Source organism: Gobius niger (genome assembly GCF_951799975.1).
Source record: "Gobius niger genome assembly, chromosome: 10".
In the NCBI taxonomy this organism is placed as follows: Eukaryota; Metazoa; Chordata; class Actinopteri; order Gobiiformes; family Gobiidae; genus Gobius; species Gobius niger.
The window spans coordinates 20,834,938-20,862,844 of NC_136861.1; the positions used below are offsets into that span (position 1 = coordinate 20,834,938).

The 27,907-nt window shown below is 42.3% G+C and overlaps 1 protein-coding gene across 8 annotated transcripts; it reads right to left on the reverse strand.

The window, feature by feature from the left end:
• Positions 1–42: 42 nt before the first annotated feature.
• arhgap44a (Rho GTPase activating protein 44a) lies at positions 43–27,907 on the reverse strand. 8 transcript variants are annotated; one of them, XM_079563815.1, is made up of 24 exons: positions 27,578–27,907; positions 15,365–15,404; positions 15,049–15,168; positions 14,746–14,822; positions 14,547–14,658; positions 14,034–14,110; positions 13,811–13,925; positions 13,087–13,155; positions 12,925–13,006; positions 12,599–12,726; positions 12,215–12,326; positions 10,868–10,949; positions 10,704–10,784; positions 10,491–10,604; positions 10,033–10,124; positions 7,702–7,885; positions 6,962–6,979; positions 6,694–6,864; positions 5,251–5,766; positions 4,419–4,564; positions 3,938–4,339; positions 3,533–3,549; positions 3,291–3,341; positions 43–2,374 (listed from the first exon to the last, which is right to left on the reverse strand). In XM_079563815.1, the coding sequence occupies exons 1-24, from the start codon at positions 27,628–27,630 to the stop codon at positions 2,279–2,281; spliced, it is 2,955 nt and encodes a 984-aa protein (XP_079419941.1). In that variant the 5' UTR covers positions 27,631–27,907; the 3' UTR covers positions 43–2,278. The 8 variants fall into 8 exon arrangements, with proteins under 8 accessions (XP_079419941.1, XP_079419940.1, XP_079419944.1 ...); XM_079563814.1 differs by having other exon boundaries at positions 6,694–6,867; XM_079563818.1 differs by lacking the exon at positions 6,962–6,979.

Genomic DNA, 27,907 nt, shown 5'->3' on the forward strand with positions numbered 1-27,907 from the left:
GCGAGTGTTGTGACTAGATGAACGCATTGACAATGAAAAGACCAAACGAGGAAGTCTTATTACAAATGTAGACTTTAATATATATTTATTCTTGACATTCTGATCAGATTTGCAGGTATAGGCCTCACGCAAACTGTGATTTCACTTGATAGGCTAAGCTGAGGCGGATGGACGTATGGCATGGTGGGCTCGACAAGCAGCAACTTCATATTCAGTACACTAGTGAAAGCAGAAGGAGGCAGCACATCCACACTCAGCATCCACTCCTGTCCGTATTGCTATGAAACCCAAACAGGACCCAATCCCCACAGTCCATTGGTAATACATTGTTGACCCTTGTACAAACCCTACAAAGACAGTGTTTGACACAAATGTGGAATACAAAAAGACTAAATGCATGCATTACACATCCTTGTTATTTCTATTTACCCCAAAATGTAAACAAATGCAGTTTTACGCTATAATGTGAAGAGTGTTTGCCCTAACGATGTACCATACAGTCAATATTCTTATCCTGTACTAAACAAGTTAAACAATAATCAAAGGAGGAAATTGAAACCTATGGAATATACCAGGGTACTATGTCTCAGCAGCATCAATGCACCTATAACACATGCTTTCTGATAGATGGAAAAGAAGCAGAACATGCCAGCAGGCCATATTAAACCTTATGTAAGTCACATTCGGTAAACACCAAAATACACCTCCCCAAATTAAATGTATGGCTCCAACACAGAAGATTTTTCCAGTATACATTAGATAGGTTACTTAAGCCTGTAAATGACCAGTGAGAAGACACTTGCAAATGACATACAATTGGATAACCGTCACCACTGCAATTGTAATTAAGTCAATCATTTTAAATACATCTTCTTAATGATATAAGAAGATGACAATCTGTTCCATTAATTTTGTTTATTTGTGTTTAGCCAGAGATCATAAAAAATCCTGATGGCTGATGGCTGAGGCCTGCGGTCAATCACAAACTTTGTAATTGCACTTGTAAATATCATTAGGGTGTGTGTTTGAAGTGTCTGCAGCGCATTTGTATAGGATTTTGTTTCTTCTACATCAGATACATAGTGTTTTTTCAACGAGCTAACATGACAAAGTGATGAACTTTAACTGCTTTTATAATTGAGTGATAAAGATGGAAATCGTAGAGCAAAACATAAGGTAAAATGAAATAAAACTCAGATGACGTGTCTCTGAGATTGCTGCAGCATTGTTGTAACCTGGTTAAGTTAAACATCACAAATACTGAGTTTGTGCAGGGACAAAAAATAATGTGATTATTTCATCAATATATTTTCCACACGTGATATATATCAGCACATATATTATCATATATATATTCCAGATATTCATAGACTCTTCATCTCAGATTTATATACAGCATTTATGTACAAGTTTGTATATTTACACTCAGAGTCAAATGTCACTCAACCTGAAGCACTTAAAACAACAGATTTATACAAACCGAAAGGCAGTGGTGTCCTTTATCATCAGTCTCAAACATTATATGGGCACATCTGCACAGACAACAGTGTCTAACACTGCCATTGAGAGCCCCTTGGCACCAAGAGTTTTAGGCTTTACGTGCAATGTATCTGCAGTCTTTTTTGAGAGTAACAGTTCAGAGTTCACGATAACATTCTTTCATTATGTGCTGGTACATGATGCTTAATGATGTGATTGAAGTGAAGTCTAAACTGATCACTAAATTGCTAAATGTAACCCTCTTACACTCCAGTCTTTGGGTCATTGTTAAATGTGCACAAAGCATGTTTACCCTGTGAGCAAATGCTGACCATTGTCCATTGCTTTCACCTTTAACTGATTTCAATGGTTCATCTTTGTCATATGGCAATTTAACTTTACGCTCAAATAAGGCAAACAAACACAGAAATTAACAGAAATTATAAAAATACAGAAAATCAAAGTTTTAAGAAATGGTTAATTGATTCATTACTGGCCTGTAAATCCAGTCTTTCCCACGAAAGGCAACTGTTCCTCATCTATGGCATTTGGTGTGTGTTTTTTGTTGTCATGCATGTGGACATTAACTATAGGTCTGTATCTTTGCAGTCGAGCAGATGTGCAACAGGTTCGGGCTCAGGTGGGCACGGGGGAGGCCGAATGTTTTCCATCAGACCTTGGTCGCGATAGTTAGCAGTGTGTACAGGGTTAGAGGCGCTGGCCACTGTAGTGCCCATGTGTCATAGAGTGGTGCTCTGGGGCTCCTCCTCAGCCACAGCATCCCCTTCTGGAGACTCTGTCACTGCCATGGACCGCCTGCAGGGGGCGCCGCTGAACTCATCGATGAGGCTGTCCAGATTGACATTGATGGAGGGGATTTCATAATTGAAGATATCTAATGGGGAGCATGTGGGGGAGGATGATGAGCAGAATGGTGAGAATGAAGATGGCATGAAGAGGGCAGATGAGAATGACAATGAAGTGTAAAAACGGAAGAAAGCAGAAATAATATTAATTTTTTTGGGCTTGGATTCATGACAAGTGGTATATGATATCTGTCCTGGTTGGAGGAATTAGTAGATTACATGTGCTTCATATTCTACACAGGGTTCAACCAGTGTATTCAAGTTACTAAAAGTAAAGTGTGATATGCAAGATTGTTGTGTCTTGTGAGACAGCAGCTTTTCCAAAACACATAACACACATCCAATCCACTGCACAAGGACACATCACTTTTTACAACAATGGCCAAGTAAACCAACATAGAGGCAACAAGATGTTTGATGGCACCAAAGAGACACCAAGTAAGGCTAAAAGTTAGAACCAACATATCATGAATACCATTTTAGGTCATTTTACCTCATACTTTAATATTAACCACTGCTTTTTGTAGTTGAAGCAGCAGGCTCAGGCAGACTAGCTCCTGTGTAGGAATGAGATGAGTGAGACAGCGTAGTAATAAGGAGGTTATTAAAGCAATGAACCTGCCGCAAGAAGTGTAGGGGGTTTACCTGGTCCCCCTAGACTGGAGGCAGGGCGTGTGAGGGGGGTGTTGCCTGTTAGAGACCGGCAATGTCTTAAAAAAGCATCTTAGGAATGAACTTTAGACCATACCAGACGATATGAGCGCTGTGTGGTGCACTCTAGGTAATCCTTGAGCCGTGCACTATGTTCGAAATTAACTCAGATGTATAATATAGACATAGTTTGAATTGTAAATGTTTGTGGCAGGCTACAGGAGACCCAGAGGCAGCTACACTGGAGGCCAGGCAGTGAAATGGAGCATATGGGGCGGGGGCGGTCTGGCTTACCCTAAAGTCCCCCTCACATTTAGCCCACATTGAATCCCTGGCCTCATACGGCTGCAAGGTACACAATAGTAGCAGGGGGGGACAAGAAAATAATGATGTAACAGCGAAATAAGTTGGCATTGTCAGAGCACCTCGTTATCACAACATTATGGAAAGTATAGTATTTGGGGTTTAGGCTGCCACTCCTGCTACTGCACTGACCAGGCCGAACTGTGTGTGAGCGCTGTAAGCTGCTGACCTACCTCTGCCAAGTGAGGGTCTGGGTAACACAGATAAACAGAGAGCACATGATGAGTCGAATGGCAACTCCAGTACAAGCAGGACAAGCTATGCTTCTCTGATGTTTCCCCATTACCCAGAAACATCAATCACAGAACACAAGCAATGGAAACATAGGTCCAAACCGCTACAAGTGCACAAAGGTCTAGAGTTGTACAGGTAGAATTCAGGCATCTGTGTCTAAAGGCAACTGGAATTCATTCAGATATTCCTTTGAGAGATGGACAGATGTGTTTAAATCTACAGTCAGTCCTACACCCGTCCCCCGTCTCCATTGGGCAGAGCCACAGCGAGTCTGAGAGTGGGCCGCTGCAGCCCCCCCAGAGGTGGGGGAGGCGGGGGTGTTGTTGCCATAAGGTGAAGATTACCTGTGGACATGCTCTCTCCGGGCGACAGGCTGTCCATCAGGCCCTGCTCCAGGGGTTGTGGCACAGGAGCAGAGCTGGGTCCAGTGAGTCCGAGGGGCACAGTGGGGGGCTGAGGGGGCGGAAGGCTGGGTCTCTGTCTGGGCTTAGGAGCAGGGCGAGACTTGGTGAGTGTCCCTGTCAGAGAGGGAGGGGACGATAGACAGTGTAGTCCTCCGAGTGGGGTCTGTCCAGGAGAGGAGGGGGGCAGTGGCCCTAGAGGACAGCTCAGTCCATAGGGAGAAGGGGTACTGGGAGGTGTCGGGGACAAGCTGACTGGAGATGGTTGTCCCGCCGACTGGTCAGGCATTCCTCCAGACTGAGCGTATGGGACTTTGGGAGGGACAGGGGCCAGTTTCTTAGACCCTATGCACAAACAAAAACACTTCAGTTATGCCATTGTAAAAGTTATTAGTTACAGTTAAATAATCCAACCAGTCCTGACCTTTGCGCAGAGAGTGCGGGCTGTGCTCTGTGGAGTGGGGGCACTGGCTGCTGCTTTGCGGACTGCAGTTGGGAGGAACTGTTGGAGTTGCCACCTGGATGGCTTTATGCCCAGTGACAGGGGAGAGCTCCTTACTCTTCAATGAACTGAAACAACAGCTTCAAGTTAAAATCAATAGTTCCTGCAATAAAACAAATAATATATTGATGCCTTTAAAGAACCAACCATTACCATCAACATCATGCACCACAGACTGCATCCCATGTGACTATTACTCAGTTTAATTGAGAACACTGTTTTTTTCTTTTGAGATTTTCTTGTATCATTTAAGCATGTAGCATAATATATATATAGGTGTATATTTCTAAAAAGTTAGGGTTATTAGGTTAGGTATTTTGACTTTGACCATTACAATGGATTTTAGTAATTCATATTAATATTAACTTTCAATTGATTTTGGATTTATAAGTATGCCATAAAAAATAGTTTGTTCTGGTGTGATTCACGCTGTCCAGTAGATACAATGACATAGTGCTGTCACCTCTATAACAAGAGAGTTGCACAAACGGCATCATATTTCTTTTCTGGGAACCACTGTATATGGGTCATCAAAAAAAAAGAAGAAATCCTATGTTTCATTTTATACTGATAGAAAGTCCCTGTATAACGCTATAGGCCATCTTCAGTTGCTAGGCAACCCACATGAGAAGCCGGCCTGCCTGGACAACGTGAATGTTACAGATGTGAGATACTGTGTGTCATCTGCAAGGGGAGGGAGGACAGGCAGCAGTGTCAGGCTGCTCCACTGAAGCCTATGGTGTGTAGTATTTACCTAGTCAGCCTGGGGGGTCCTCTCTCTCTGGCACTTGGACAAGCGGCCCATGGAGGAGGTGGGGGCGCAGATGAAGGAAGGCTAGGGGGGTTGCCAAAGGCCTGATCATGACGGGTGAGTACCAGGGGCGTTTTGATGTACAGAGGTGACGCGCTTGTGTCTATATGTTGGGGGGCATGTGCCATGTCGCCAGGAGGACTGTGCTTAGAAAAGTGCAGACAGCTGGGTTTGGGGTTTGAATTTATATCAAGTGAGGAGGAAGAGGAAGAAGATGAAGAGGAGGGGGGCGGGGCTGGTGGGGTAAAGCCAGACCAGCGTAGGGGGGCTGGAGGTGAGCCAGGGGGCTGAGACTCTGGACCTGGTGCCACAGGGCGGGCACAAGGAGGGGGTTTAGGATAGAAATGATGTGTCGCACTGTGGCATGAAGACATGGGATAAGGTGGGGGTGGCCGATCCTCCCCCAGGGGCGGGTGGGCATGAGAGGTGTCCGGCCGATTGGGTAAGACGTGCTCTGAGCTGTAGATATTAAAAGAATACACAGCAGAAAAAACAGCTCCGGTGACTGAACAGGGAGACCACATGGTGCCATACACTGGTTAAGGCAAAGGATGTCACTGTTAGTTGGCCCATGGTCAGCTTTGTGTAAATACATACAAGCACAAAGAAATAGCAAAAGAAAGGTGTAGAGCCACAGAAAAGAAGTGTGCGGGGGTCTCTTTGTGGTCACCTTGTGTCTGCACACTGCATGGAGCTGTGAGGATCTGTGAGCCAGCAGTGAGCAGCCCAGCAGCTCAGCTGACAGCGCTATCAGGCTGAACTGATGACTAAATATCTCCCTAGGCTGCACATGGAAATCCTATATGCACTCATCCCATAGGACTTGTTTGTATTGCAGTTCCTGCCATCAGCCCAGAGCAGTGTGAAACAGACGCAAAACCCTTTCATTGGCTGAAAGAGCAACAGAAGACGTGGGGGAGTCAGCCAAGCCAGAAGCTAGTAGTATCTTATATCTGCGACGTAGGCAGAGCCAGCAACTATGGGGAGACTTGTCCTATGTTTAGCCACAATATACATACTATAGCAAATAATGGTGAAATCACAGCAAGGTATAAAGAAGCTGATAATGCCAATAAACATCGAAAAGATGTTCAATAGGCATGCATGCTTGCAAAAAGCTGCATACTGAAGCACACTCCTATGAATGCAGTGTCCATATGCTGAGTAAAACTTGGCTACAATTTAGCCAACGTGACATAAGAAAACCAAAGACAAGGAGCAAAGTAAACTGAGAAATGAAAGTGTATATTTAGCAAATAAATAAAAATATGACTAACACAGCCTTGGAAGGTTGTCATAGAAGCAGAAAAGTAGATGATGGTGATGGTAATGGCAATTTGCACAAGCCTTAGCGATGGATACTAGATATGAGCTACGGTCACTTACCAGGCCCGGTCACTGAGCGGAGGTGTTGCAGAGGGTGACGTCACAAGGTCCCCAGGTTGTTCAGGAATAAGCGAGTCCACAGTGCCAGGGGGTGTAGACGAACTTTTCCTCGACAGTGTGGACGAGCCTTTACGAGAAACCCAGGTGGTGTCCATGACCCGCACGCCCATGCTGCTAAGAACAAGACACCATTACATATTCTTTTTATGATAAAAACAACGAAGCAAAGTAGAGGGGGAATAGAAGAACAGAACACATGGTACATTACCTCTGTATTTTCCTAATGCTGCATTAATAAGAGGAGAGAGGCAATAAGTGATTTACAAATTGTTTAGCAATCAGCCAAGCAAATACAAAACCAGCCAATGCACTGCCTCGCTAAAGTTTCAATGCTGTTTATTGTCTACTGTAAGTTAATCTGAAAATATTAAGTAAATTAATCTGAAAATATTAAATATATTGTTATGATGATGAGATTGATTGTTGCTATGTTGATGATTGATGCTATGTCAACAAGACGTATTCTCCTAAGTGTGAAATATTTAATAGTACTAGTTATTAATATACGATTATCTGAGAAAACCCGTTTCAAGTATGACTCGTGTATGGCCAGGTGACAACTCGACTGAGAATGAGAGGGAGGAGCGCGTGTGGGAGGAAGAAAAATAACGTTGAAGAAAATGAAGAAACCAGCCTTACTCTGTTGCTATAGAAACAGTGCCAATCAAAGTTATTTGCTTTGTTGCACACAGAAATTATTCATGATATATTACTAGCCTCACCACTAAACTTACTGCAACCTCAAATGTTCTGTTTTAGTTGGTGGGAAGTTATTTCATATTTCAGTTGGCAATGATCAAGCTCCCTTCACCTGCGATGACTTCACAAATGTAATGGGCTTCTCAAATTAAAAATCTGTGTGTGGGAGTGTAATGCGAGAAAATACAGGAACACAGATTGTGCATTAAGTGGGACGGATTTTTTTTTCCCCAACACTTGGCACCATACCCATCCTTCTTGTAAAACTCGAGCATCATGTTGTCCGTGGCAACGCTCAGTGGGCGGCGGCTTTGGTCGTGCGGCTGCTTGCGCTCGGATTGGTCCATGTCTGGCGAGGGCATGGAGCTGTAGTTGGAGTTGTGGTTGGTGTGGACTGGGCTGCCATAGCTGCCGGTGAGGTTAAACTCGATCTCTGACATGGAGAAGAAAGATTATCAGCACTTTTTAATAATGATTGATAGATTTTTTGAATGTTTGGTGCTTTATAGTGTAATCATTTGGTACAAAGTAAATATACAGTGAGAGGAATGACAGGAGTGAGTAAACAGCGTCTGCTTAAACTAATACCACCCAAATATTCACATTTTATTATATTTTCATTGGCCACATGTTAACATTCACAGGACAGCGAGGAAAAAGTGAGTACACCCTTAGATTCAATAGCTGGTTGACCCTCCTTTGGCAGCAATAACTTCATCCAGACATTTCCTGTAAATTAGTTGCATATTAGACATTCCTCTTTACACAACTGTTGTAGTTCAGCAAGATTCCTGGGATGTCTGGTGTGAATGGTTTTCTTGAGGTCATCTCAATCAAGTTTAGGTCAGGATTTTGACTGGGACATTCCAGAAGACATATTTTCCTCTTCTGAAACCACTCTGAAGTGGATTTGCTTTTGTGCTTTAGGGCATTGTCTTGTTGCAGCACCCATCCTTTTTTGAGCTTCAGCTGTTGGACAGATGGCCTAAGGTTTTTATTAAAACCATTTTTTTATAAATATATAATTGATAAACTTGTGAATTAATTTTTCCACTGATGATAGCTCTTAGGCAGCAAAGCACCCCACACATGATTCTCCCTGTACCACACTTCACAGTGGGGATACGGTTTTGTTGGTGTGCTGATTAATGTTTCCTCCACACATGACATGTGAGTCATGTGAGTTCCGCCCAAACAATTCAACTTTGGGTTCATCAGTCCACAATATATTTTGTCAGTAGTGCTGTGGAGCATCCAAGTTCTCTTTCGCAAACTTCAAACACTCAGCAATGGGGTTTTTTAGACAGCAATGGCTTCCTCCGTGACGTTCTCCAATGAACCCCATTCTTGTTCAATATTTTATGTATTGTAGATGTGTCAACAGAGATGTTGCTGTAAGTCTTTAGCTGACACTCTAGGGTTCTTTTTCTTATCTCCTTGAGTATTCTGCGCTGGCATCTTTACAGGGCGGCCACTCTGGGGTGGGGGGCACTGTCTCCATTATAGACAATTTTTCTGACCGTGGATTTATGAACATCGAGACTTTTAGAGATGGTTCTGTAACCTTTTCCAGCTTCATACAAATCAACAATTATTGATTGTAGGTCTTCAGACAGCTCTTTTGAGCAAGGCATAGTGCACCTCAGACAATGCTTCTCAGCAAGAGACACTGGGCCCGATCTTGTGCATCAAAACGGAGACGATAGCGTGACATTTTGCGCTCAGTCGGGGCGCACTTTGTGATCTTGCCACTCCAGACTTGGCGCATTTAAGTGGGTTGAGACACACACATTTTCCTCCAACCAGATCAACTCCGCGTCCAGGAGAGTGGTTGTGTGGGAGTGGGGGGTGAACATGTGCTTTTGTTTTGCTTCGCGTTCACGCCAAGCGCGAGCCGATCCGCGCCACAGCGGACGCTGTAGCTCTTTTTCTCTCGAGACGTAAACATCGTTTAGCTCACGATGGGGTAAATAAAGTTTTTAGTTTGACCTGTGAGAGCCTAAGGCTTAAGAAAGAACGCAAGACAGCGCAATGTAAACGAGGAAGTGAATGTCAGCCGTGTTTCCATCAGTGCAGTCACCTCCTCTTGTGACGCCCCCTCGCAGGTGGCGAAGGCGAATGGCACAGATAGCTCCGCCACTCGGAAAATAATTCGCCAAGAGCCTGCGCCGCCCCGTGCGCCGCCACAAGATCTGGCCCACTGTGTGTTTTCAGTGGCAAGAGCAGCTTTAAGTCACACCTCAGTGATTGCACTTGGCTCACACCTTGCTCTAAATGTCTGCACTTTTCTTCTTAGCTCTTGGAGCATCCTCAGCCAGGCGGTGTGCTCACTTATTCCTCCCTGTCCTGTGAATGTTTACATATTATGGCCAAAAGAAAAATGATAAAAATGTGTTCGGGGTGGTATTAGTTTAAGCAGACACCGTTAACTCATTCTTGTGATTTTACAAAAGATCAGACCACATTTTATGAGTAATTAAGGCAGAAAAAACGCTTTCCGTTGCCAAGGAAAACAAGTAATTAAAGGTAAAATAACACTAAAATGCTGCCCACGCAGCTTAAAGTGTGCTTCATGCTGACCTCCAGGGAAGAACCAATCGGCGTGCTGAATAATAGGCTCAATGATGCCAACTATCTGCAGGGAAACTGTCGTCATCATCTCCGTTATATTCCTGGACAACGAAACAAAAACTATTAGGCAAGAAATTGCAGTTATTAAGATTTTATCATTGCGCATCCGGTAAACACTTCACACACAATTAATAAAACATTTACATGATGTGTGTGCTGCCATAGTAACAGTGCATCTCTGTGTCTGGTTCGCAAGTCAAGAATGGTTAAGGTTAGGAAAAGGGTTTGGGTAGTCCCTATTCTAAGGTCTATATGGTCTAAGCATTAATCACTATGTTTGGCTCGTGAAATTACTAACAAATGATAAGTAATATGTTGTAAATGTTTAATTAATGCTTAACGGTGTGTAGCTAAAAGTAGTTAATAAATTGTTGCCAAATGCCCAGGTGAAAACTTTATTAACATACGGTTCAGTGTGCGTCCACAGCAAATTGGGGCCAAGGACAATAGCCATGTTACCGGCCGTCATCTTGTTTGATTCCTGATATTCGCTCAGCTTTGACAAGAATTTAATTAGATATCTGCGGAGAAGGAAATAATGAAAAGTTAGCTATTTAGGCCATTGGTTAATTGAACAATCAGATCTGAATAAGTGGATATTATTAGCACAAGTTAGTGACCTAAAATTATTCAAGTTGTCTGTGGGAAGTTTTTCGCACGTTGCCATGAGAGCTTGTAGCCTCTTGTCCATATCTTGAACGCTGAAAAAACAAAAACAAAATTTTATTTGTACTCTAATTTCTAAACATTTATTTATTATGATGATGAATGAAGTACAACTCACTTGGAGGCCTGTATCCATTCGTCGTAAAGTTCAAGGGTCATCAGTGGCTCAGGGAGTTCACGAAGGTATGATTTTAAAGCCCCTGTAGATTTTAGGCAAAGCCGGAAAAAAAACATTGGATGAGAGAACAGGCGACAGTCTTCAAAAACAGGACTGCACTGTGTTCTTGGGAAAGATGGTGTGTACTTCTGCCAAAACCCAGACGCTGCCATACTGAAATTTCTCAACACTATTTTCACAGTTAAAAATACCCAAACGGGAAAGCTTCAAGATTTTAACTTGCTGCTTATAAGATAACTATGGGATGTCGAATTATAACCCCTCTGCTGCAATATGGGCTATATGTTTTTTACGAAAGAAAACTCACAAGGGTAGCTACAGATTGCTCTGTAATTCAACAGTAATACCGTCAAGGGAGACAACAAGGATTACTACAACCACGGCGTGAGCTGCACATAATAATGCAACAAATAATGCTAATGTATGATTACCAACTGCGATTATTTCTGTGCAAATGGAAGTGGTGCTGACCAATAAGATTACTGCATTTTCCGGGCTATAAGTCGCTCTGAAGTATAAGTTGCACCAGTCAAAAAAATGCATAATGAAGAAGAAAAAAACATACATAAGTCGCTCCGGAGTATAAGACACACCAGCCTTGCCAGCTACCTGAGCATGGAGGCGTAACTGTACTGTTGACTAGTCTCTATTTGCTTTTCTTGTTTTCTTCATTGCAGTAAGAGTAACCTCTGCTTTTCGGCAGTCTCTCACAAGTTTCTCACTCACTCCACACTTTTTGTCTGCTGCTCGATTACCGTCTTTTTTAAAATTTTCCGTGGTACAGGAGTACACAAGCCTAGAGCGCCCTCTAGCGTCTGTCAATGTGAAAATAACAAACAAGTGAAATGATATATTTTGATATATAAGTCACACCTGAGTATAAGTCGTACCCCCAGCCAAACTATGAAAAAAAGTGCGACTTATAGTCTGGAAAAATACGTCTTTTTGGTTTAAGTTAGAAATGTTGAACTTATAGAGATAAATACTTACAATTTCTACCCATTTTAAGTCCATGAATGAATGAATGAATGAATGGTGCTGACTGTTCTGTCAAGAACCAATACATTCATACACATTTAACATTACAGCCAATTGTCAGTGGCGCACAAACCAGCAATGTTAAATTTTATGTATAATGTTCTGGCAAACTACACAGTGTTGCACAGGATCCCTTAAATAACCCCACTTTGCATCAGCGCGTCTCTCTATCTTTGTTCCGTTGTTCAGTGATCATGTGCAGAGGCTCGTTGTTATGGCGATAGGCTCCTCTGTGGGCGTATAGTTCACCTGCGATGGCGTGAGGATCTGAGGAGTACTCCTGCACATCCATAACTCCACAGTCCAAAGAGGCCTTCAGCTTCTTCAACTTGGAAGCCGACGGTGCCACTCTGAAGAGGCCCTGCATAGGTTTACACAAATACAGTCTGTTGGCACAATCCTATTATACTCCTTTGTTCATTTACAGATCTTAAGTGCACTTTTTATTCTAGTTACAAATGTTTAAGTGTTATCTTGCAACGGAAACAAAGACCATTGACGTTACTCGTTTATATGCAATGGGGGGGAAATGCTTTGCTAAATTATACATATTGGCGTTTCTTTTTGAGACACTAAACTCTCCATAGAAATATTTGCTTTGTCATCACACTGATGTTAGCGTGTAGAATGTACCTCCTCTTGCATGCCACACTCCAGCAGCATGGTGACACAGGCCTCGATAGGAAAAGCGATCTCTCTCCCGCTAATGTTCAGGTGCTCTTCTAGGGACTTGCCATACGACGGCTTCTCCACCCACGCCTCTGTAAATCACGACACAGCCATATAGTGTCAAACAAAAGCCAACTGCTACGGGCCCTTTCTGCTAGCCTGCTTGGTTAAAAAATGGTTGTTATTAGTCTTGGAAAGTGTTGCCAGGGACATTTTTCTGCACAAATGAAAAAAGCAATTATAGTTGGATCTGGCACCTCGCAGTTCTGTTGTGCTTGTGTGTGACTCACCTTGCTGCGCTTTAATCTGGGGCAGGATACTGTGAAGAATCTCTAATGATTTCCGATGGTACTCGGCCTGGGTTTCTATTAACTGCAGACAAACGGGACTCCGTTTCAAATTGGGGCTCACAGAACACATGGACAATGCATTGATTTTGTTTGTTCACTCACCGTCTGAAAGTAGTTTGCATAGTCTATTTCTTTGGCCACAAAATTGTACATGTCTGCTGACAACTGATCCTGAAAGAAAGCAGAGCAGCAATTTATGCAAATCAAAAAGAAATCAGAAGGTTTTTAATTTGCAATATAAGTAATATGAGTTTACCCAGAATTAATTTGTGTAGTTTCTTTTGTATGTCATTAGCTCAGTAATAGCTGTATGTAATGTTTTAAGGTGCATTATGCAACTTTTTATGTGTATGTTATGTGTGTTTATATGTGTAGTTATTTTACTTTGTAGTGACCCAGCGGCTGTATGAGTGGTCAGCGTGCCGCCTTTATTTTCCATCCCAGTGGTCTCTCGGACGCTCCAGGATTAATTGTTTGGAAGGTGACGGACCCTCTCACCACAAAACCTACAAAACATTTGATCCTGGAGCGTCCGAGAGACCACTGGGATCGAAAGTAAAGGCACCATGCTGACCACTCATACAGCCGCTGGGTGAATACAAGGTCAAATACGCACAAATATCAAGTTTTTTTTTTCACAAGTTGCATAATGCACCTTTAAGCTTTTGGACAAGTTGTACACAGTGAACTAAATCTAAACACATGTCAATATTTGTTTCTGAAATTGTGCAGGCCTGGTTGTAACGATGATAATGTGCTACAACCAATGCGTGTTACATTAGATTACATGGTGTCTGTATTACAGGTGTAACAGCGGGTGACTTACCCTGCAGATCTCCATGCGGTTGGCGGCCTCCTCCATCTCTTCTCTCAGAGACTCAGACTTGGCTCCAGGCTGAAGTGTGCTCGGGTGACTCGACGACTTGGATGACTGATGATATCTGCATGAATGGACAATGGTGTGACTAATGCTAATTGTTAAAACACACAGAGATATTACAATAATAGATGATATCCTATGTCAGCCATCACATCATAATGCCCTTCACCTTGTCCGTGCAGAGTCCATGTCCAAGACAAGTTTCGCTAAGTGTTTTCTCTGTTTCTGGATGTTGGGAATATCCACCTTTACATGAATATGGTACAAATGAATAAAACAAATTAATGTTTAGTTGCATTAAAGCAGAACTAAGTAACTCATTGCGTTTGACAGAAAAGACAAAGGGAGATAATGGAGATTTTTTTTTTTACTCAAGCTTGACTGTAAATACTGTTTAAGTGGCGCTAGCCCACAGTTAGCTTTGCCCGCTAGCCTGTTAGCTTCTTCTTCGTGATTCCATTAGTGTGTATTGCGCCTCCGACCCGGTGCAGGGAAAGCTGCAATTGTGGTTTTCTGGCCAGAGACACCAGGGGGAGATGAAAGACCCCCAAATCATCCCATTAACACTTGAATTACCCCCAGAGGGACTACGAAAACGATTTATTAAAGTAAACAACTTACTTAGTACTGCTTTAAGAAATAAACTGCATGAAAACATTTCAAGCCAAAGACATAGACTCACCTCAGCGAGCACATAGAGAGGCTCCACGACATCTCTTTCTATCTGAAACTCAAACTGGATCAGCTCCTGGGCCAATTTTTCCTCCGTGTCTCCACAAATCTTCAGCATCTTTCTGTTTATTTATAGACATAAAAATGTCAGCAATATAAATAAAGGTCTTTCGAGTTCTCAAACACCAATAAGTCAGCAAAACACTTACCCTAATAGAGAGTCATCCCCCAACACTGCGGCTCCTTCTACCAAACATTGTGCTAAAACTGTGAGTGGAAGTTTCTTCTAATGGTGAAACACAGAGAAAGAAGCTGGGGGTAAGTATTACAATTTATTTTCTCCCTTTGTTTAGGTGCACTATTTAGATCTCCTGGTAACAGTATGAGACTCTTTCACTTCACACAGGATTGTAAAAATAGTGCTAATTTGCGAAGGAAACTACACGTCATTATTAGTGGCCTTGTTTTAGTGCAGCAAACATACAAATGAACAATGATGATGGGATACTCACAGAGGGCGTCTTGACGGACCTCTTCTCTGGGTCGGCCCCCTGTTGGCCCTGCAGACACGCCGTCAGCTTCTTATGAGTGCTGTGACTCACTTGTTTGACCAGATCCAGGCGCTTCTCCACCTGCAGCAGCAGCACACAGACCATATTCAACAATTATCACCTGCTTAATGACATTATTCACACATGTTTTCAAATCTGGTGAGAAAAGTGATGGTGACAATTGGCGTCATTCAGTCTTCGGACTCATTGTGTACAGTTTGAGGTGATTGAGATTGAAATTGTCCTGCTACTATCACACGGCTTTGTAGTAGCTCACCTGTAAGAGGTCTTCACTCAGAACCTCTGTTTTCTCTGCCCTGTAAACAGAAAGACAACATGTTAGCTAAATAATGATCCCAGTTCATAAAAGATGGAGCAACTTGGTAGGTACTGTTAAAAAGGTGCTATTGTGGCAGTGGTGGGGTTGTCGGGGGTTAAAATTCCGGCTCCTACGGGTGCACACTGTCGTTGTATCCTCGGGCCAGACACTTCACTTGCCTTGCCTCCAGTGTACACAGGTGTATGAATGAGAGTTTGAATGGGTGAGTGACTAATGTAGATGTAATAGCGTTGAGACCATTTACCATTTTTGCCATCTTTTGACACAATTTTTTTGCTTGTGAGACAGTGCTACATAAACTTATGATAACTTACACAAATAGGTAAATACATAAATAAATAAATGAAAGAAAGAAAGAAAGAAAGAAAGAAAGAAAGAAAGAAAGAAAGAAAGAAAGAAAGAAAGAGAAGAAAGAAAGAAAGTACCAAACCTTTACTCAAACTAAAACATTTTTTATATTAAGTAAGTTTATATAAGTTAACTTTACTGAATTCACACACACTCCTCTGTTTTTCTTTCAGAGCAAAGTGAAGTTAACATTATTAGTTTTTCTTTGTGAAAGATACAGAATGTAATGAATGTACTTCTATAATAATAATAATGCATCAGTTTTACATAGCGCTTTTCTGGACACTCAAAGACGCTGGCGTAGACTGACGGAAGCGAGGCACCCAGTCATCGATCCCTCCGACCACCACCAACCACTCACTCACAACATTCTCTAGGCTTCCTGGTGTTACCAAACGGTCTCCCATCCAAGTACAGACCAGGCCCTTCCTTGCTTAGCTTCCAAGGTCTGACGGGATTGGGCATAGCAAAGGTGGTAAAGCCATCTACAGGCTCCTTATCTTTCTTTAGTTTATGATGCTAATGATCCCCATTAGCATCAGCGGGAACTGCCTCAGCTATTCTTCCTAAAGGATCAACTTCCAACATACACAATACTTAAAGAGTCATATTCAAATCTATTAACCATTTTCAGATACCAGCACAAACAAGCTTACTTTTCCTGGTAATGCACACGTATAGAAGGAATTTGAAAAACGAATAGCATTATTCTTCAAACAGCATTTTGATTTCCATTGAATGCACAATATAACCAAAGACTCTAAGGCAAAGACACACTTCTATCTTTCTCATTTCCACTGTGTTTCTCTCATTTGGTGAAAGAGTGGGTTAAACTCATCGTTCTCTCCCTTTGGAATATGTGGGTGGTCTCCTCGAATCCCAATCTGCTGTAACCCATTGTATTGTGGTGTTGATGTTTGCAGAGTGTTTTTTACCGATGCAAAAAACACTCACAGCACAGCAGGACCCAAGGCTGAGGGACAGAAGTGAGCCGAGGCCACTTGCTCAGATTTTGCCCCGTCCCGTTGGGGGAGCGCCATGTCCCACCGCGAGAGGGAACAGACTGGGGACGGAGCCAAAATACTGGAGGACTAGCAGCTAAAGGCAGATAAAACTACTCGTCTGGAACACCCAATGAGGCATCTGTTTTACTTATGCCATCAGCAGCTTGGCCTCACCGTAGCACTTCTTCAGCAAAGAACCTTCAAAGTACAATTCGGCAAAAAGAACAAAAAAAGGAGACAGCCTGTTCGAAGTCACGCCCATTTCAAGCTATTTCCAGTCACAATATCGCTTTTTGACTTCATGACCAGGGCTGGAGATGAATTTGTTGCTCACTTGCACCTCTTACAAGCATTTTTTTTAAAAGTAGCTCCCCATTTAAATGACTTATTGGTTCCTTGATTCCTTTGGCCGCTTCTGAACAGCTGTAAACCCCGCAGATACTACAAAGAAGCAGCCGTTTTAAAGAGGCTTTGATCCAGTTGTCTGACCGTCACGATTTGAACCTTGACACACATTCTTTTCTCGCACATCAATGTGGATGGGGAAAAAAGTGATCCTACCTACTAACAGTGTCATATAACCTGTGTTCACCTTATTTGCCAGTAGTGTAGTAGTAGCCAATACGGTACTTATTTCTCAGATTGGCTGACAAACAGTGCAGACCTGCTGACCCCGTGGCTGTTACCCATGCAGCGGCGCACACACTACACTCTCTCTGCTTCCTCTTCCTGTCTGAACAAACTCTTCCGCTCATTGTGCCCTTGACCCAGGCACGGCCCAATGAATAGTAATTTTCTATTATTTAAAAAAATTATAATAATTCTCCCCTCTATTGACAACAGGGACACATATCGGTTATTGTTGCGTCATACAGTACAATATAACACAAATGACTTTCATGCTTCATTACCTTACATTTGAGGTCTGATTCTGCTGCTGTATGCATGTTTAAAAATATCAAAATGAAGAACAATATTTGATTTACACAAATAACTATGATGATCGCATTTGGCTGAACTTGGCATTTACCAACTTCAGCACCTAGAAGTTAGTGAAGGGACAAGGGAACTGGGTCAAAGCATGATGGATCTAATCACAGCCAGCCTCCTGGAAAACTGCTCAGTGAGCTAACAGGAAGTTATTGTAGAAACAGCTCTTTTCCATAAAATGGAATGCAATGATATTCAGGATTGTGATCACAGGTCACATACAACGAGCAATTCTTTATTCCACGGTGTTACCATATGCCACTCTCCCCTGCAATCATGCTTGTATCATTGAGCTAAAGTGAATGTCTCTAAGTTTGAATGTTTTACTAGTTTTATGGATTGCGTATAATAATAATATATTTCCCTCCCTGTGCTGATTTCACCGGGCTATTACTTTGACCAATGAGACCAGGCTTCCTGGGTATGGGCCTGTGATTGGTTCAATGGGCCTGCCATTGGTTCAACAACCCATTAGTACGTTGGTCTGACCATAAACAGCAAAGATGTGCTCAGAGTTCAACACGCACGCACTCCAAGTCAACTGAAGAGAAGAGCTATTTCACATGACCCTAAACTCCGGGCACATCTCCACTGTTTATGGTCGGACCAACGGGACTTCGGACCAATGGGCCTGTTTTTTTCTGACTAAAGAGATGTCAGACTAATGGCACCCCTACTCAATGGGACATTTCTTGAATAATGAGATATCGGAGTAATGGGCCGACCCCGAAATTTCCCTGTCACTCTCTCCTCACTTTGTGCTCTTGCAGACTATCACTTTAAGGGGTACGTGCTCTCTCCACTGAGGCAAGACAATGTTCCATATCACAGCTTTTCCTCACAGTAAAAGTACAAAAAAATGTGTGTATCTCTCATTCTGCCCAAACACACACCTGACAAAGGTAAGTCCAGTCCCACAGCACTGTTGCTAATGGAACTGGAGCATGTCACATGAGCTACTGCCAAAATCTCACACCTGATTACTTTTTTTTTTACCTTTATTTAACCAGGAAAATCCCACTGAGATTAAAGCAGAACTAAGCAACTCATGCCCCTAGAGGCCATAAGCGCAACTGCAGGTGTCCTAGCAAGTTTGCGATTTTTTAACTTATTAATTGTCCGTGAGAGTTAATACTACACTGACAGAAAAGACAAGGGAGAGAAGGATATTGTACATCCAATTACACAATGGAAATATTTTTTTTCACTCAAACTTGGCTGTAAATATTGTTTAAAGTGGCGCTAGCCTGTAGTTAGCTTTGCCCGTTAGCCTGTTAGCTTCTTCTTCATTGCATTAGTGTTTATTGGTTGCTCCGGTCCGGTGGCAGTCAAGTTGCAATTGTGGTTTTCTGGCCAGAGACACCAGGGGGAGATGAAAGACCCCCCAATCATCCCATTAACACCCCCAGAGGGACTACGAAAAGGATTCATTAAGGTAAAGAAGTCACTTAGTATTGCTTTAACAATCTATTTTTCAGGGGAGTCCTGGCCCCAATCTTGTCTTGGAAGACAGAACTGCAAGCTTGGGGTGACAGTGGCTCAGTGGTTAGAGCGTTTGTCCTCAGATCCAGCCCAAATCCTGCTCTGACCAGTACATACGGTCACTCCACCCACCCACCCACCCAGTGTGCAAGCGAGTGTTTGGTGCAGGTCGATGGGGCTGTTGGGGCAGATTGGCCAGCCACACTTCCGTCAGCCTATCCCGGGGCAGCTGTGGTCATGAGTGAAGCTTATCACTGCTGAGTTTGGGGACCTATCACATATGGTGGAGGTATGTGTTGCCACTGTGAGGCAGTGATTGTCAGCTGGTTCAGACTCCTGAGGGACTGTGGAGCCGAGGGACCCTAATAGAAGGGAGAACAGAAGCCCAGCAGTGAAATGTGAAACACCAGTCACTGTGGCAGAATGAATTAGCAGTCAACCTGTCAGACTGCTCTGCCAGCGACAGTCTCTCTCTGACAAAAAGCGGATTTTTTTTTTTCATTTTTCTCTACAGCGACAATGTCTGTTTCTATCCTCCCTATAGATACAATTATGTGCCACTTATTAACAGTGTTCTATTAATATCTGACAACAATCGCAATGCCATGGTTTGTCAATCTTAGAACTAGATTATAATACGCCATGAAATTAGTTCCATCTCAAACAAAAAAACCTAGCTTTATAAAACTGAGATGACTTACACAACTTGTAGAGAGAGAGATTGTGCTGTAGAGAGTTGCTATTAGAGGCTTTAAAAAGCTGTTTTGTTGCAATGTAGAAACCCGGGCATTTTTTTTCGCAGTGTGGCTGTAACTGTTCGAGTGTTCAAAACTATGCAAACTATAGCCTACTACATTTCCATAGCTTTTGATGTAACCAAGAATGACCAATCAACAGCGACACGACTTAAACTTCAAAGCGCGCGTTTTATCTCGATCCGTCGTGCCCTTGTTTGTTTGTGAGGAGGATTTGGTATTTCCTCTGTACCAACAACAGCACGACACACAGAAAGCAAAGACCAAGTACTGTCACTGGCATAAACAGGAATATAATAAGCGGCGAATGTGAAATCTAGACTTTATGAGTGTGGGTAAATAGAGAGTAGGAGCAGAGCTGAGTAAACACAGGAGAGCTGGCAGTCCTGTGGGTGGTGTGTTCACTGAGAGAGAGAGGAGGGGGGGGGGGGGGGGGGGGGGGGGGGGGTTGGTTTAGAAGGACAACCATCTGTCACTTCAGAGAGACATTCCTTTACCTGGAGCGGATGATGACTTAATAGGTACATACAGGACTCCATTACACCTACATGCAGTGTCACTAGTATGTAAAAAAAAAAAAAATTACAGCAGCTACTAATCATAAAGTACTAGTAAGATCACTTTCTGAAAAGTTATATCTCTAAAGGGAATTTCAGACAAGATGAACATTTAAGTAATTACAAAGCAGTCCAATTTTTAAAGTAATTGTGATTGCAGTTATATTTGTGATTTGTCTTTTGGAATACAGATTCTGTTTCTATTGCACATGTGGAGCATTAACATATGAGAGACAACTCAAGTAGAAACTAACAAACTAATAATTACATACATTTCAAAATATGTTTGTAAAGGTCTAAATCAGGGATCTCCAACAGGAGCTACAGATCTGCAGCCCTTTCTTGGTCGCCAAAGGCTCTCTACATTTCTACACACGCTTATAGCATGTCCCGTTTTAGAGGCATTATCTGATTGGTTTGAACATGTTCAAAAAATCTGCAAACATTTGGGTAAATAAACCTCCATTACAGAGTTAAAAAATAAGTATTGTCCCCCCTACATGTTCCAACCATGTCCTAATGTGTAGAATGAGCTCAGACTTATTCACCACAACTGCCTCTAAAATCCTGCTGTCACTAAAAAAGGTGTTACTTCGGGTCAGAATTGCCGTCATGCACGAGCTTCATATAGAAGCTGCAGTTACACATAAGACCTGAGGTGGCAGTAGTGAGTATAAAATGACCAACTTGCATCTAGTTCCTTTAATTATGATAAAATATCATCTTCGCTACCACCTCTCCAGGTGAGTCGCATAGAAACACAAGTATCTTTGAATCCTAAGTAGCTCCCTGGCGTTTTTGTTGCATAAAAGTTGCTCACCAGGTAGACAAAGTTTGGACATCCCTGGTCTAAACTAGGGTTAGAAGGTTTTATACATGATGAATCCTAATGAGACAGATTTGTGAATGCAGCAGGGCGAGAGCGCTTCAACGGGTCAGAGACGTGACAATGATACAGATTTAAGACAGATTTGTGTCTGTAGAAAAGCACTTTTCACAAGTTCATATCCTAAAAAAAAGAAGAAAATATAAATGAAAAGAATTGCACTTGGAGGGGCATCTGTTATAATAAACATGTGTAATCAAAAGCCAAACATCTGAGCATGGAGTCCAAAAATAAAAACATGAGGATATTGAAAATACATATTAAGCAAATTCACTATTTTTATTGTAGAGTTACATTGTTGCAGATACCGTATTACAAACTTAATATCTAAATGATTCTGAGTGACCAACACTGGTGTAACTTGGCCGCCCACAAGAACAAGACTCTCTTCTTGTGTAAATTAATACATAGATATTTAGCTTTTTTTTCTTTTCTTTTCTTTTCTTTTCTTTTCTTTTCTTTTCTTTTCGTATCTTTCGTAATTGATGAAATTAATTATTAAACAACTAATTTTGCACCACCGCATTGATGCAATCCAGTTGGTACTGTTGACACGCCATCAGAAAAGTTAGTTATGTTGAATTAGAAAAATTAACTCACAAGGAGAATCTTGATTGCATTATTGTGGCTATATTAACAAACTGTGAACTATGACATTTTAATTTTAGCTGTATAAGGCACATTTTCCTTTACTTAGCAAACCGTATGCGACGCGTCCATGCCAACTGCACAGCAGTCTTGCATAATAAAATGTTCAATCTTGCGATATGTAAATGTGAGATGGCCATGTGCTCACCCTGCAGCGCTGTGCATGGCTTATGACGGCATGAATAATCTATGTCGGCATTATCGAAACGTGAATAAAACAACACTTGTAGTTCTGGACATACTGCGCTGGTAACAAGCCAACATGTGACTTCAGTCCACAGGTTCGCTCAGGTTTAGGTACAAAAGCACAATTTAAGCAATAATCTTCAGTCTTAGCGCTGCAAGCTAAGTGTAATGGAGCAGAAGGGTGTTCCAGGGACTCAGCAGGCAACTCACTGCCTCCAGCCCTGGCATCAGACTCACAGTCACACATACAAGCGTTAAAGATGAATATTTCTACAATAAATGCTTTTCTCTGTGCTGCGCAGATGGATCCTGAAACCCATTTCCTTCTCCGTCCAAACACAAGATGCAACACTGGTAGGATGCAGGCGAACTATAACAGAAAAACCCACTTACAGTAGTTGTCCAGAAAACTAGGTCACGGTTCGGTTAAGTATGCAAGAATAACTGTGCGAGGAGGGTTGTACCAAAACACTTGTCCGGAGAAGAACTCGGAGGGTCTGACACTGGGAAGTTATAACTGAGGGAAATCTGTTTGGGATTTCCATGAGTTTAAAAAAATGTATAAAAATAGATTCTTCTATTTGTAAGCAGTTTCTGGTCCTCAGAGGTTTGATTTCCTTTGAGGCCAATCAGTCAGGGGGAGCATCAGATTTTCTTATTGAAAGGAACAGGGAGACCAATCATGATCGTTTTGCTCCAGCTCAAAATGAAAATTACGTTAAAAACATTGTGATACTGAATTTGAAACCCGCCTGTCTTTGCTTGTGGTGCAGAAAATGAACAGGCAGATGTCAAGTATCTGCAATGTTGAAAGGACCAAAACTATAATAGAACTAATAACACGTAGAAGCAAAAATAAGTACAAATTGAAAGGTTGTGGAGTATTAAGTTTAGAGGCCAACCGATATATCGGGCCAATATTTGGGGATTTTTACAATATCGGCAATCGGCCGTTCTAGCGCCGATATTTCCGGGACCGAAAATGATAGAGACTTGATAGAGACGTCAGGGCTTTAATAAGAGTCCTCCCATAACTCCCGAGGCCTCAGGGGCGGGAAGTAACATCGCAATGAAATTTGGTTAGCTTCCAGTTTCACTAAATCTGGAGAATTCAATCGCTCAGGTAGTTTTAACCTCCACTGTTGTATTTTGGATCGCCGCGCTAAATGCCATGGCCAGTAACAATATGCTAATGCTAACGACAACTAATCAAAGCTCGGACAGAAACTATGATTGGATCACCTAAAGTAATAAAATAAAATCTGCTAGTGCTGGAGCGTCTAAGTATTTGTTTTTACAGGATTATAGACTAGACATTTGGCTAATTAACCTCCCAAAATATTGGCCTTAGAAAAACCCATATCAGTCGGCCCCTAATGAAGTTTATCAACACTACACTTACTTTTTTACTTTGACATTGGTTGTAAAGCGTCATTGCATTCATGAGCACAGATCTGACTAGTTAGTGCCACCAGAATGGCCTACTGCATTTCTGAACTTCCAAACACAACAATCACAAGGTGTTTCTTACAGTACGGAGATTTTTTTAACAAACACGTGCGGAAAAGAACACAAAAGCTCTTCTGAAATGTTGTTAAAAGGCATAATAATAGCACAGGGTTATTGTGCTGCATTCCTATTGTTCATGTTTTGAGCTCACTGGTATTGGAGAATGAAGGGAAGTGGGCATGTTGATAGGGACTCTTTTTTTTTTTTAAGCAACTTCCACTCTCTGGCACAGCAAACACAACCACAAGACCATGCTAAAAAAGAGGCACTACTCAAGCCCAGAAGCCCAGGCATAATTTTAATCATAATTACCCACCCCCTACAGTTGTAAATGGCTTGTTAAGATGATCAAAAGAGAGTTTGTTCCATCTACAATCTCAAAAATGTCCAAGAAATTGAAACTAAGTATGCAATTGCACGATACTGTATGTCTGTATTAGAGTGGCTTACACTAACCAGAGAAATATTATAGGGATGATAAAAGTCAAAATGCTGGTTTCCCGCAGTTTTCAATATCACTGACGCCGCAGCAGTGGTGGACAATGCACGCTTTCTTTAAGGGAGGACAGTTTTTGAGGGGAATCGATGATAAAAGAGAAGAGGAGCTTGTCTGCGAAATTACATCATCTCTCGTTTGATGGCCAAAAGGGCTCTGACAATGCCTCTTTATTACCAACTCGGGCCGGTACGGTGGCATCTTTCAGAGGCACTAATGGTGTTAATTCAGATCTGTCACACAGAGCTTTTGTACGGGAATTAGATAAGACCGACAAACATGACTGACTGATGCCGTTGCTGTAAATTAGCCGACAGAACAGAATATGTCGGTGCAGTGTGTGCCACCTGTTCAAGGCCAATTAGGAAGAGTAAAAGAGGAAAGTCACATTGAAATTCAAAAGCGAGCTCGTGTTACTTGTCGGTGAACATATGCTCACAGGTCAGGCCATCGAGGTGCACTTGTACAAATTGTGGAGTGAATGTAAAACAGGGAGGATAATCATTTCTACATGCGCTCATTTGTTTTAATACGATTTGGTCCACAGCTAATGATACATACTGTGAGTTTGGGAGGGAGGGTTTGCGAATGGACTACAAATTGCGTGGCGCAAATGTGCAAACATCGACAGAAAAGCGTCTACTGTTCATATACTGAGGTCTACACACACAGTTTGAGTATGGCTGTAGGCTAAATGAAAGTGACACAACATGAAACAATACAAAGTGTAAGAAAACACTCGGGAATGCATGCACAGTTTTCTGGAAAATGCTTTGTTAGGAGAATTGATGCTAAAATGTTTCCTGAAGGCAAACAATCTCCAGTTATCTTGCATATGAAAAGAAAGCGTTAGATAGATGTTGGTTTAACGGTGCCATGCATGCAAATCGTTTGCTGTTTCCTTTCTTATCTGTTAAGAGCAAAAGACTCGTTTATTACATGTTATGCTGGAAAAATCTTGAACCGATCTGTCCTAGACCTAAATAGGACAGTGAGTTGGGAATCGAGAAATGGGTCAAGAAAAAGGGAGGGTTGTTGGAGCAGCTTCAACCTGGCATGTTTGGACATGACACACACTGTACTGTAATAGGCCATCAAAAGAACTAGCATCACATCTCACAGCTACATCGGACAAATGATCCCCACGTCATGCGGCGGGAACATGCTGTTGTACCCACTACATGTTTCTTTGAGCCATAGAATATGCATGAATGCACATACTCCAGTGTAGCCTTATTGTGAAGAGGGGATTGGTCAAGCTGATGGTCACATGACACACATCTCAGGCGGGAGCTGAGCAGCGGCTGCAACCTTGGACAAAGAGATGCTGACACAGCACACCTGATCACCAACCCCCGCTACTTTATATCTTCAATATCTAACTGAGGAGAGACACTCGCGGACACACACAGGGAGGTAGCACTTCAATGTGAGTAGAAGAAAAAGGACTAATTTTACAACATTATTATACAGAGGGAATGCAGATGATATCACAGAATTGTAACAACAGAAGCCAAATGTTTTTTAATGTTGAGGTATTCAATTAGTTCAAATGTATTTTGACAAATGCACATGGGGAGCACAGTGTTGAAATATGATTAAAAATATTATATCTTTTGAATGGAAAACTCCTCATACATAACAGGAAAATATAATGTTGCCAAAACCCATCTATACATTAAGTAGTAGGCTACAGTATAAGTTGTTTAATGTAATGGATTGTCAACTACGGGCCTTAAAAGGCAGGGCATGCGCTTCCACAAAGTTGGTAATGGGAAAAGATGACCATTTCAAGGCTCTTTTAATTAATGATAAATGATTATGGTATATGATTCGCTTTTATCCAGAAGGACAGACTTGTGTATCTCCTAGACTAATGCAAGAACACATGGAGCACATTTCTTCTTTCTTCATTCCTTTGTAAAGCTGATTTATCCCTATGTTTCGATGACAATTGTCAAAGAATTGATGCTAAAGGGTTTTAAACCACGTTAATGATTTGACCATCCATAGTGTTATGTTGTTACAGTTTAAGTTAACACAGCAGCTCAAGGTCAATACACTTGATACACAGCAATACCTATTATGCAAGTCAAGTCAAAACTAATTACAATATGTTAGATCCATTGGAGGTATGAGACTTAATATGCAAATACTCGCTAATAGAAATATGGTGCTCCTCATTATGGTCTTAAAAGCAAAAGTCCGACTCAGCAGGAAGCCCAGCTGGTCATTGACAGCCTCATGAAAAGCACAGTCTGCTGTATCTAAGATTATTAGACAGGGAGCTCTAACAGATCCTCAGATATGCAGAGACCACCCTATTCTGTCCACATAAGGCCTTTCTCCTGCCCACTCCAGCCTCACACCCACACTGACCGGGCAGTGACTCACACACACACATGGTTTAAAAAGAAGAGAGGTAAGTTTGTGATAGGACAAAATGAGCCTGCAAGGTGTGTCCACGTCTCACTCAGCCTTTCTGTGCCAGATCACTGATCATCTCTAGAGAGGACTCTGATCAACGTGAACTGGCAGCTCAGAGGTGATGACTGAGGGAGTGGGCAAAAGGCAGAGGTCCAAAAGCACGCGGAGGGTATAGCATCCACCCTGGTGCAAAGCGAAACTGACCTAAAATCAACCCTAAATGAAAAGTTTAGAGATTAGGTTTACAATCCAAATAATCCCAAAACAGACGAGGTTTAAATGCAAATACGACCTTCAGAAATCCACTGAATCGATAACCCACGCCTTAAGGTGCTTCCCTCCTAACAGCTGACTGTACTGCGTAATAAAAACAGTGCGCCTTTCCCCCCTTTTTTTTCTCCTCCTCACGTCGCAGCCCACACTGCATCTCTGTGCATCACGTCCAATTGGCAGGTTTGATGACAGGGGCTCAATCTAGTCACTAAGCAGCTCCATACTCTCACAGCGGCACGGTCTACTGGACATAAAGGGCTGTGAAAAGAGCATCTGTGTCGGCCTGATCATGCTATATTTAATGTAAGTCCGTGGGCAGGTACTAGGGCAATGCGCCCACACGCTGCTGCTGCGGTAGCCTGCTCCAATGGACATTACGCATAGAGCCACTGATGGCTTTGGATCAGCCTTATCTTTTGTTCCCTCACTTCACTTTCATGCCACTGTTAATTGGCTCATAACGTGGAACAAAGGACACGCTCTATATTAACATCAGACAAAAAGCACACACACGCACACGCAAAAAAAAAAAAACACTTTCTAATTGGCCTTACTAACCGGTGAGACCGCGCGTGCAGTGTCGGCTTACCTTCCCACCGTTTGGTTTGCGAGCTGTCGCATCCGATTGAATTGCTTCTTCATTTTGTATTTTCTTGCGTTAGCACCTACTGTAAGGAAGAATATTTTGCATCATTTCGCTCAAAATAACGGTCCGTGCCCCGCAGCGGTGCAACGCAAAATCCTGTGCCTCATGCTTCCTCTGTCCTCATCTCAGAATGCCGACGCGTAAAGCTTGATTCTGCAGTTACATTTTCACACATCAGTCCTGTTCTATCATCTCAACATTAGCCCCATTGCCGTGCTCTGCGTAGGGATGCTGCTCGCCGTGAGGACTGACAGCACAGAGCAGCGGCTGCGA